General features: G+C 37.3%; 1 protein-coding gene across 1 annotated transcript; it reads right to left on the bottom strand.

Annotated features, from left to right (window-relative positions):
* Positions 1-7,893: 7,893 nt before the first annotated feature.
* Positions 7,894-8,490, bottom strand: LOC133716184 (dnaJ protein P58IPK homolog B-like). Its single transcript, XM_062142904.1, has one exon. It carries the CDS (start codon positions 8,488-8,490, stop codon positions 7,894-7,896), a length of 597 nt encoding a protein of 198 aa, XP_061998888.1.
* Positions 8,491-12,243: the final 3,753 nt, after the last annotated feature.

Here is a 12,243-nt window from a genome sequence, read left to right on the forward strand (position 1 = left end):
CCTTGCTTGGCTGGTTCTGTAACCGTTGTGGTCGCGGCACTACCGTCGGCTTCCGAGGAGACTAGGATCGAAGCACGTTGACAGAGGGTTTGGTGGCACTGAAAGTCGGCTTCTGAGAAGACTAGGACTAGGAGTGTGATCACCGGTAAGAGAAAGAGAAAGAGAGGGAGAGGAGTTGCTCTTAGAGAGGTTTGCTCTAGAGAGAACTTAGATCATCTTAGAGATGTTGTTGTTGAATGTGAATGTGTGTCTTAGAATGAGAGAAGAAGGTGTTTATATAGGGAAGAAAAAGAAGAGTGAAATGATGAGTGGAAGAAAAATAATGAAAGTAGATCTAAGTTCACTTGTAAAATATGGAAAAGATAGAGAAAAGATAAAATGAAAGCAAAGCATGAAGGTGCAGCAACATGGAAGTGGTGATGATCTATTAAAGATATTGTAGAAGAAAAATATATCCAAGGAAAAAGAGAAAAGCATCTAGCTTTCTTCATGTGGGTAGGAAACATGAACATGTGAATATTGAGCTGGTTTTAGGTCAGTTTTTGCCCCTTTATTCCTTCAATTATTTCTCTAACAAGAATTCATTATATGCCTTCGACTTTTTCATATGAAATGTTCCACTATGAGTGTAGATCATCCTGACAAATTTTCAGATTTTTATTCCATGTGGTTGGGCCGAAAATGCTGCTGGACCTCTTACAGGTCCAGTTTTCCAGTTTTGCTTCTGTAGAAAATTGGGCTGATTGTTTGAAGGCCTTCCACTCAAAAAAAGCTCTTTCACTCTTCATAAGAAATGATCCTTGGGCTGTCTATAATTGATCTGGAAAGTTTCAGCACATTTCGATTTCATTTGGTTAGTCTGCCGCCCCTCCTTCCTTGTTTAGCTCGGTTTCTCCTAGCCGAAGTAGGAAAATGTGCTAAAGTTAACTTTTCATGCTTCCATGCTTCCATAGTAGGCTTTATTTAGCCTCTAAATATATATTTCGAGCTTGTCGACAATATATAGCTTGAGCCACTGACATTGGCTCAATTTCTCCAACACATGCCTTGTCAGGCCAAAATGTTCATTTTGGGTCCAAACACTAGGTATCATCAAAAGCCCTCAATGAAGTGCTCAAACTCTTTCAATTCCGATTCTGACCCATATAACTACGACGCACTATTCCTCCAATTCAACTGCTTCGGCGACACCATCACCAGCAACAACGAAGGCTCAGAAAGCCAATTTGAAGATCAACAGCAAGATCAAAGAGCTATATATGCCAAAGTTCACGGGGAAGTTTCGTCGAATATGTGGTGTGGTAGACTTGCAACTCTCATCAATATAGTCCTGGTTCTATTATATAAACCCACCTCACATTTCCCCAATTTGTAGCTTCCTAAGTTTGTTGGTGTTCTTGTTTTACTGGATGGGGGCATTAAAGAAGCAAAGACGTCCATCTCAAAGAAGAGTCTTTCCTACTGAGGAAGAAGAGGCATAAAGACACCAACAACAAACAGGGCCCGACCCTGACTTTTGAGAGGCCTGAGGCGAACAATTGAAATGAGGCCTGCACATGAAACTTGAAATACAATTTTATATTCTTCTTCAAATATAACTACTTAAAAGTAAAACCAAAAATAAAAAAAAAATCATATAAAATAAAATTTAAAAAAGAAATTGGGAGTCAAATACCCAAAAATTAGGTAAAAAAGCATATCAATTAAAAGTATAAACAACTCCAAATACAAAAATTAAAAAATTAAATAAAAAACTCAAAAGAAAAAGTAAAAAGTGTTAAAAATTTATATGAATGACCAAATAAAAGAATAAAACTAAAAATCAAAAATCAAAAACGAAACAGGCCTAGGTGGGAATCGAACCTTGGTATTTTCTGGGCCACATTAGCCACTTACCACTACATCAAAATCATTCAAGACGTATATGTTGACACAAAATATTATATATACCTTTTTAAAAATATGAGGCGTCCTGAATTGGAGGCCCTAGGCCTAAGGCCGGCCCTAACAATGAATACCTTTTGCCTCTTCCCCTCATTATTGTCTCTTCAAAGATGCTTCCCCGCCACTACCTGCATTCTCTTAATATGCATGTTGAGCTCGAGTTTTCTCAAATCGCTATTTGGGTTTTGCATATTAATTTTTAATGCCACAGGCCACTATGTTTCTAAAGCAGTAAATGAAAATATCTTCAAAGCTATGATCTTTTAGTCCATGGTCCAAGCATTTCAATCTTTAACCACAAGAAACTTCATCTGGGGGTACCTCTAATCTCATCTAGGTTCTTATTTTCTGAATTACGAAGTCGATCCTCATTTTCTGTGGTATTCAAAGTGTTATTCGTTCAAGCAACTGACATCGGTATAACTTTGAGCATTTCAATTTTGAGATTCCACAATTTGTATTTGGTCACACATTTTCTTCTTCAGTAGTTAAAGAAGTTAAGTAGCAATTAGAAGTAAATCTACCTCTTTGGGCAATCAATTTCAGCGGGAAAGCTGTGGGAATTGATCAAATTCCAGAGGCTGACTAAGTTTCAGCTTCAGGACCATTCTTCCCAAGTGTTAGTCTTTCAGACTTTGTTGACCAACTTTTGATTCGGCCTTAATAGACGTGCACTTCTGTTCTGTGCACTATCGACATCATCACTTTCATATGATCGGCTTGATACCTTCCCCGCGAACATTGTACTTCGGATTGTTGTCTTTATTCTTCTTTAAAATCAAATTTTTTTTAATCCGATGTTAAAAAATTAACAACATCGGTTTTTAACATATCCGATACCTATGAAGTGGGGTGGTTGTTAATCCGATGTCTATCTATAGATTTGTACTAGTGATGAAATTTTTATAAGTGGGGTGGTTGTTACACCCTGTACTTCAATTTACCAGTTTACTAGTCATTTGGATGGTAAACGACAACTGTCGTTACTTTTTAACTTAGTTTCGAGCTTTCAATTCTAAAAGTTGACTTTTATTTCATTCACTTTTTTTTAGAAATATTTTTTCATGAAAGTTGTAGAGGACGTTAAACAGATTTTGTGGATACATGGCACGCTTAAATAAGAGTTCCTATGAAGAAGTTATAGTCTAAAAAATAAAAATTACTGTTTTGGGAAACTGACTATAAATAGCCAGTTACCGTTGGTATTTTTCCATTTCCGGAAAAATTACCCAAACCTTAGGTTAGTTTCTCTCTACGCCGACCCAGGCATGACTCGACCTGAGGGGGCCGATCTGACGGGTTCTCCGTCGTCAGACCGACCTAGGCCAATGGACCAGTAGCGTTGGAACCATCGTTCTATGCTGCACCATCCTAGCCCTTGGTTTACGCCAAATCGCACCTGGGAGGAAGAATCGAAGCGTTGAAGACATTTCGAGTCCACAAGCTCGACCGATCTAGAACTCTTAACTCCATCCATCTCCAGTGACGAAACAAGTTAGGTCTTGAAGCTCTTCCAACGTCTAGCAATCCTTCAAGTGGCATAGCACGAATCACAACGAGGAAGGAGAATCGAGTTTAGAAAGATTTCTGCAATTTTTCTTTTTCGAGGAAAATTTTGGCCAATCCATTTGTTATTTCGATTTGTGATAGTTAAAAAAGTTGTTTGGGTTGTAGAGAGGAAGATTTTGATATAAGTTTCATGGTCCAAATTGGTGGTCAGATTGGTGGTGTGTGCCACCTCTTCTGGCTTTCTTATTTAGCCCATTGGATAGGGCTTGAGATACGGACCTTGTGAATATAGTTTTGGTGAAGGTTTGTTATCGATAGGAGATTTCCAAAGTTTGGAGTTTCGGGTGTTAATTTATGGGAATCCGATCATTGGATTTCCTTCGTTATTCTAACTGATGAAACGATGATGTTGGTAAAATTTGGTTTGACTCTGAGGAGTTTTGGAACTTTTAGGTTCCGAGGGTCGATGAAATCTAAGTTTCCGGTGTAATTAACGTAATTTATTTCAGAATTCCATTCAATTATTTATGATGCACTGTTGTGTACAGGAAGACATACCGAGCCACTGTTCGACGAAGGAATCCTTATGCGTGATCGCGTAAGTTGTACTGTGAGTGGACTTTTGCTTTAAATAATATGCATGCAATTAATTTTCTAAATGAATGATTTTATTTGTCATTTTGAGCATTTTGGTTTGACTTTCAGAATAAAGAATTACCTTGATGAATTTCCTATGCTCGGATTTAAAAATGGCAACTTTAGTCATGACTTAAGGTTTTCGTTTTATATTTGGGATTTGGGCTCAGCCGTGACATGCATTTTATGAAAATATTTTTTGAGGAATATTTCTGGAATTAAGTACGATTTTTTATTTATGATAGTTTTCGGGAAATTGTTTTCCGAGGCTATTTCCGGAAATGAAATATATTTTTTTATTCGTTGATAATGAGCTTTTTGAAAGAATTTCGAAAATGATAGATTTTCGATGGAAACTATAATTGTCTAATATTTATTACCAGCTTTTGGTTTTGGCATTGGGAATGCTTTAGCGATGATATCCTTGAGTTCTGTCAGCAGTGGGATTTGGATATTGTTTATGACATATTTTTTATAATTTAAGCTCACAAGTTATTTTTGATTATGATTTTTCTTTAAGAGATTTAGTTAATCACATTTGCTTGATATACTTCTTGAGTGTGATTGAATTTTGAGATTTTTCAAGTGTGACGGGGAATCATACTTGCATTTATTTACCTTTGCAATTATGGATTTATGTGATATTTTTGGGGAAGAGTTTTATCTTAGTTTTTGAATTGCTTTCTGCACCATATTGGGGTTGTATTTATACTACAGGCTAGCTTATTGCTCCTCTTCACAATACCTTGCTTGTGGGTTACAGTCAAGCTATTAGTCTGGGAGGATATTACAAGAGTCTGGGAGGCTCCGACATGATCCTGGGAGGTTATCTTTATCATATGGTGACTTTTCCTTCCCCATGTTTTACGTTTATGCTTAACCAACAGGGCTGGTGTTATTTTTACGAGATTTCCTTTAAGAAATGCTTTATAAAAGTTTACATGCATAAATGATTTTAAAATATCAAAGCGGGAAAGTATTAAAGTTTCTTTAATTTCAGTTCATACGAATATTTATTTTTGTCTACTCACGCTGACGTGTTTTTGAAATACTTTCCCTACTTTTATATTCTTGCACCTTATTAATTAGATTGCTCTGATAGCCAACCTTTTTGTATAAATTTTGGAATTTGAGTAGATGTAGACTTATTGTACTGTTGTGGAGTTTCTTGTGGAATGGGGGAGGTATGCTCCAGGAGTTTAGGTTGGTTGTGAAATCTCTAGAAGTATGATTTTATTATTCACAGGTTTTTGGTAGTCCATTTTTAAGAGTAATTCTGCCAAATTTCGTTAGAGTTATTCCTAAAGTAGGCCCCGCAGGGCGACCTAGGATTTCATGGTGAAATCCGGGGCGGATCCTTTCAATTTTTTTGGCCGAACTTTAAAATTTTGAAAAGCTAAGATTTGCTAATATGTTTGTATGACTATTTTGGCAGTTTTAATTGCATTTAAACAAAGAAATGAGAAGTATGTGTTAGAAAGAAACTAATAATATAAAGGATTAAATACTGTTTACTCCCTATACTTATAGGGTTTCATCGTTTCAGTCCCTGACCTTCGAATTTCACCTAAAAAGTCCATGAACTCTCAATTTCTCCCAATTGGTCCCTGCCGTCAAAATTTTCTGCTAAAGTTGCCAAAAATGTCTATTATGCCCTCACTTACTTTGTTTTTTTTTTAAATTTATTTTCTCTCTCTCTTTTATTTCTTTTTTTCATTTCACCTCTAAAAGGTCTGTGGATTGGAACCATCTTGATGAAGAGATGAAACAGAAGGAGGCGAGAGAGCCGGAAGAAGAAGAAGAGGTAAAAAGAAAAAAAGAAAAAAAAGAGGAAGAGAAATATATATATATTTTTTAAGTAAATGAGGGTATAATAGACTTTTTAGGGGAAGATAACAGAGTTTTTGACGGATGCTTGACTGCAGGGACCAATTGGGAGGAAATTGGGAGTTCAGGGACTTTTTAGGTGAAATTCAAAGGTCAGGGACTGAAACGATGAAACCCTATAAGTATAGGGAGTAAGCAGTATTTAACCCTATAAACTAAAGTCAACATATTAAATTCATCTGGATTAGATCAAGAAACTAATAATATAAATTAAAGTCAACATATTAAATTTGCTAATTTTTCATTAACAAGTTTGCAATAATTTAGGATTACAATTAATATATTGATTTTTACTGTTTATTGTGTAAAATATACTAAATAAGGGTATGTTAGGTATGAAAAATTTAGGTGTTGAGTCAACAAGATAGAAAATGAAATAAATTCAATGTAGCAGCTGAGTCATAGGACCGCAATTAACAAAAAAAAATTCATCTGGATTAGATCCAATACAGGGTGTGAGTTTTGGACTTAGATCAAATTAACTTATATTATATTTATATATTGATGATGAAAAACTTGCATGCTGTTAATGGATACATACAGATTTTGAAAGAAGATCTCGAAAAGAAAAGGAAAAGGATCTGTGACCATATTAATTTTGCATCTCATATGTGTGTGTGTATAATTTTTTTTGGACGAATTATACATATACATTTAAAAAAAAAAAAAAAAAAACCTATGCCTCTCTCTCTCGAGAGAGAGAGTTTTCTCGCTGGCGGCGATGTACATTCGATCAGAAAAGAAGGGATCGCCCTTCTCTATGGTCCAAATCTTGGTGGTGATGGTGGGCTTCTCCTTGAATGCTCCATGCTTTCAGGCGTTTGTCTACCTTCTCCCCTTTGCGGTGATGGTCAATCTTGGTGGCGGTGTGAGTGATCTAAGATGTGACCGGATCTGGTTTTGTGGAGATGTAAAGGATCTTACTCTTGGTGGCGGCGTTGGGGTCAAGACTTTGGGATGGGCAGAGACGACAGCCAAGGCTTGGGACGAGGAAGGTTTTCATCTTCCCTGCAGATACGGTGGTGCCTTGTCTTACTGGATGGCCGCTAGCAGAGTCCATTCAATTTCGTGGTTTGGCGGGGAAGCTTCTCTGTTCAAAATCAGGCTGGATGGCGAGCGTCGGCGTCTGACATGGCAGGGAAGAAGACGTTGACCCGTCCGTGTTGGGCAGTAAAGACGTCGGCGGCGGCTGCGGGGTGTTCCCGTCGACTGCTAGGGTTTCAGGAAAGTTGCAATGTTGGGCTCCACTTCGGGCTTTGGGCTTAGGCTGGACTGGGTTGTTTTGGGCTTTGTTTATTTTATTTTACATTTTAATTTTAGTCTCTCATCTTTCTTTTTTGAAAGAAGTTATGACTACTTTTTTCTTCCTTTGAGTGAAGAGAGATCGCAAAAACCAGATACTCGGTTGGTCTCTTTATTTCATTTCATTACTTCTGAGTATCTAAGTTTTTGTTAGAATAATGATGCGTGGAATTCCTAAAAGTTGGGTGTACTCAGGATTGCGGAGTTCTATTTGTCAAAAATATGATTTTTGTAAGTCTTAAATGACATCTCTTTAAAGGTGTGGTTCGAGTTCGAATCTACTACAATTCAATCTATGTTGATGTTAATTAATTGTAATTGTAAACAAAAACTTCCTTTTCTGATATAATAGCGAGTACAAACCCTAAGCACAACCATAGAGTGCAGAGAATTAATTAATTTGTCTATAATTCAGATACTGCACGTAAAAACCGGAGAAACTTTTAAAGTTGAACTGAGGAACAAATTCGAGTTTGATAATGATTTACATACAATTTAGAAGTAGGGAACCTTGAGATGATTCGTAGGTTATTACTTAATTAAAAAGCACGTACTCAAAAACTGATGGAGGCAATAATTAATTAACTACGTACGTACAGAAAACTGAAAGATCAATCAAGCAACCCTACATACAGATATCCTCATACAACATGTCTTTTGACCTGGGTTCGTTTTCCTCATTATCTTGATAGTCTTCTTGAAAACATCCCGATCATCTCTACTGGTCTTAGCCTGTGGGCAAGCCCTCTTGCGAGTGTTCTTGACCTTAGACCCTTGAAACTGCCCAGTACTTAACAACTTGTCGTAAGCCTTCTTTTTGGCAGAGTCAGAGAGAAAGTCCAATGCCGCTTTGACATGCTTGAAAGCCCCTTCTGCAGCAGCAGAGCTATTCTTGTCTGGGTGCACAAAGCGCGCCAATTCTTTGTATTGTTTCTTGATGGTTACATAGTCAGTAACCTGTTGGAAGCCAAGAACATGATACCAATCTTTCTTCTCTGACACAGCTTTATGAATCTGGTATGCTAGGATGAAGTGATCGACGTCTTGCAAATCCGGGTCGAATTGTTTGGCTACCATAGCCTGCTTGATCGCCAACTCGAAGTATTGAAGCTTGAAAAACGCTTCTGCAGTATCTCGTGCCTTCACAGCAGCCATATTGGCGAGGTTAACGAGGGGATCATGAGGAAACGGGTAAGTGCTACTGCTGGCCATGATAGTACTACTCTTGATCGATGAATTTGGAAGAAGAGGATGGTAATGAAAATTAGTAACCGACAAGAAATTGGGGATTTGACGCTAGATATTGTGGACCACTAACCCTATTTATACTAACCCTTGACTGAAACTTGAGCAATACGTTACACATCTAATGAAGAAAAGAAAATGAAAACTTGCCCAAAACGTAATTGGATCAAGGACACATCTTTAATTTCTTTCTTCTTTTTTTTTAACCCAATTATTTTCCGCTGGTTAGAAATTTGAGTTGTGGAAGCTAAATTATTTTACTGTCCTGGAGCATAAACATGTGGTGGTCTCAATTAATCCCGGGTGAGTAAGTGTATAATATTTTGTACATTTAGCGAAAAAAATGAATAACTTAAATATTCTAGCTTCATATCCTTGCGATGCACGCATTATTATTCCTGAAATAACGTGGGAGTTTTCTTCTCATCTAATTCTTTTTATGTCTTTTATGTTTTTGAATTTTTGAATTTACCATAATAACTCTTTTAGATAATTTTATAATGAACTTTTATTTTTATTCTAAAGGTTATTATAAATATTTCAAAATTTGGTGAAGCATTTTACACAAAACTTTGGCTTCCCTTTATATTAGTAGAGATGTGGCACAATGAAAGTAAAATTGTAGACAAATGAGCCAATAAGATTGATCCGAACCACCACGTGTCTATTGTCTGGATGCATATAATAATATTTTAATTAAGAGAAAATATAAAACAGATCACCTTACAACATCGGCTTAGTAACAGTGCCGGCTCGAGCCAAGTCGGTGTTGAAAAGACGTTTTTGTCCTCCTTTCTTCTTTTAATTACTGCCTGTCATTCACTCTAGACATAAAAACCCATCATCAGCATGTGCTCGAATTTTTTCCTTTCCCTCGCTCTCAACTGCATGTAGCTCTGCCTCTGAGTCTACTCACTTCTAGGTATGATATACATGATCTATATCTTTTTGGATCTTTAATTTTGTTATGTTATTTGTTATTTGATTGCTAATTTGTTATGGTTAGGGCTTGATTCATTGTTGCATGCGCTTGGATTTTTTTGTAAATTGAGGGAGATAATCGATCTTCAGGGTGTTCTTTTGACAGAGAATGGTAGTCTAGTATTCGTGTAGATTTGGATTTGTTCAACTTTGTTGATTGAAATTCTTGCTAGGTTTTCTTTTGCATAGCTAATTCAAGGTCCAATGTTTCTAAGTAGTTGATTGAAATTAGGGTTAAATACTGTTTACTCCATGAACTTTTACTCAAAAAACACTTCAGTCCCTGTCCTTCTAATTTCACATGTTTACTCCCTGTACTCTCAATTTTGGACCAATAGGTCCATTCCGTTAGTCTCCGTCCAAAAATTCCGTTAAATTGCTGACGTGGCAATTCTTTTTCTTCAAAAAGTCTATTATACCCTCAGTTCATCTTTTTTCTTTTTCTTAATTAATTTTTTTTTTAATCTCTTCTTCTTCCACCTCTTCGGGCCACATTCCCACCTCCTCCAAGTTCGTCGGCCGCAGCTGATCTCCTTCACTATCTCATCCCACACGCTACCTTTATCCTTCATCATCTCCACCAAGCTGAAATCCTGATCAAAACCATACTCCTCAATCTCATACTGCTCCGCCAGCACCTTCCACATATGTTTCCACTTGAACACGTCCCTATTGTTGATGCTAAATGCTTCGTTCCACGCATACGGGTCAACCGCCGCCCAGATTTGCTGCTCTTCTATCAGATCCGTATCCGAAACGAATAAGATTCCCAACCCTCTCTCCTCCCTGAAAATCTCAATGGCAACCCCTCGGCGCCGTTGACCGAGCAACTCTCGGCCTTAGGGGATCGGCTGGTCTAGGTGACGTAGAAGATGTGGGTGACGTCAGTCAAAGAAGAAATCTTGGTCTTGACGTCTTCGGCGTCGGAGATGTCGCACCAGACGCACTAGACTGGGTGGTCGACGTCCTAGTTTGGACGGCGACGGCACGCGACGCCGTAGACCTTCCATGGACCGCCGAGTGTGTCTGAGACTGATAGGATTTCGGCGAGGCTATTGCCCACTTGGCCTATCACACCGGTCACTAACCCAACGCTCTTTGGTGTTTGTGGCACTTCAACTTCTTCGTACTTTTTCTGTAAATTTTTGAGTTAAAATTTGGTTAATTGGGTGTCTTGAGAGAATAGCTATAAGTAAATATAAATGAAAATTAATGTGACCTTACCAGCGCCAATAGCTCCAGCCCACCACCAGCTCATGATTTTTGGGTCTTCGCTGTTTTGCTGCTTCCTTTTTAACTTGCAGGTTTACGCCGCTGCGCGTCAGCCATGCTATTGTTGAAGAGAATATAAAATTGTTCATCGTTTTCATTTTATCTGGCAAAGTTATCTTTGTCTTCTTAATTAAGATGAAGCGGAAGTGATGAAGATTGAGCAGGTTAAGGAGAGTGATGAGGGATAAACTTGTATTCGAGAGAGAGAGAGATAGCTGGAAGAAGAGATTAAAAAATAATAATAATAATTAAGAAAACAAAAAAAGATGAACCGAGGGTATAATAGACTTTTTGAAGTGAAAGAATTGCCACGTCAACAATTTAACAGAGTTTTTGGACGAAGAGTAACAGAATGGTCCTATTGGTCTAAAATTGAGAGTACAATGAGTAAACATTATGTGAAATTAGAAGGACAGTGACGGAAGTGTTTTTTGGATAAAAGTTCAGGGAGTAAATAGTATTTAACCCTTGAAATTATTTCAGCTATGTATTGATCTGCATTTGATTTCAATTAGGCTAAAAGTTTTGTTTTGCAATCTGATGTTTTATTTGTTAAAATCATTTCATGTCAAAAATCATAGTCTTTCCATTTAACATTTTTTTAAAAGCCATTGACAATGCCACTCCAAGCACTGTCTTGAACTTTGTTCTACTGATCTTAAGGATCTGCTTTTTAGCAATAGTACATATGATTTTTAGAAATAATACAATTGCTAGGAACTCATTACCTTTTTGTTGCCATTATTACCAAGTAGTATCATTGGTCCAGATGAGATTGTTGAAAATTCAGGATAATAGCATTGAGAAACCTAAAACTGATGCTCTTTTTTCTTTTTCTATACTAAATTAGTGGCATTAAATCAGGGTAATGGCATTAAAAAATAAAAATAAAATCCCATAAGAAAGTAAACTATAGTCCTTTTTTTTCTCCAACGCGGTTCTTCTTTTTCTTCTTTAGAGTAGACGGTTGTCGACCTATTTCTTTTTGGGTTAATTACATATAAGTGCATATTTGAATGTTTTTTTAGCCATAAGGCCACCAACTAGTTTTTTTTCCCTCATAAGGCCACTAGATTAAAAAATGTGTTATATTTTGGATGTTAAAAACTAATATATTTACATAAATACCACTAGAGTACAAAATCAACAGTCATTCTCTCTCTCCTCTCCGGCGAGGTCTCCGGTCAACTCCGGTGGGTCTCCGGCCAACTTCCGGTCAACTCCGGCGACTACAAAAGCTACTGTCACTAACAGCAAAAGCTACTGTAGCTTGCAACAAAAGCTACTCTGATAAAATTTCCGGCAACCTCCGGCGAGGTCACAAAAGCTACTATCACTAGAAACAAAAGCTACTGTCACTAGCAACAAAAGCTACTCTGGTGAGATTTCCGGCAATCTCCGGCGAGGTCACAAAAGCTACTGTCACCAATAACAAAAGCTAATCCAGTGAGATTTCCGCAGCCTCCA

This window comes from Rosa rugosa, chromosome 6 (genome assembly GCF_958449725.1).
Source record: "Rosa rugosa chromosome 6, drRosRugo1.1, whole genome shotgun sequence".
Lineage (NCBI taxonomy): Eukaryota > Viridiplantae > Streptophyta > Magnoliopsida > Rosales > Rosaceae > Rosa > Rosa rugosa.

Excerpts from the sequence above, each read along its gene's own strand:
- LOC133716184 (XM_062142904.1), bottom strand. The coding sequence starts at position 8,490 with ATGGCCAGCAGTAGCACTTACCCGTTTCCTCATGATCCCCTCGTTAAC.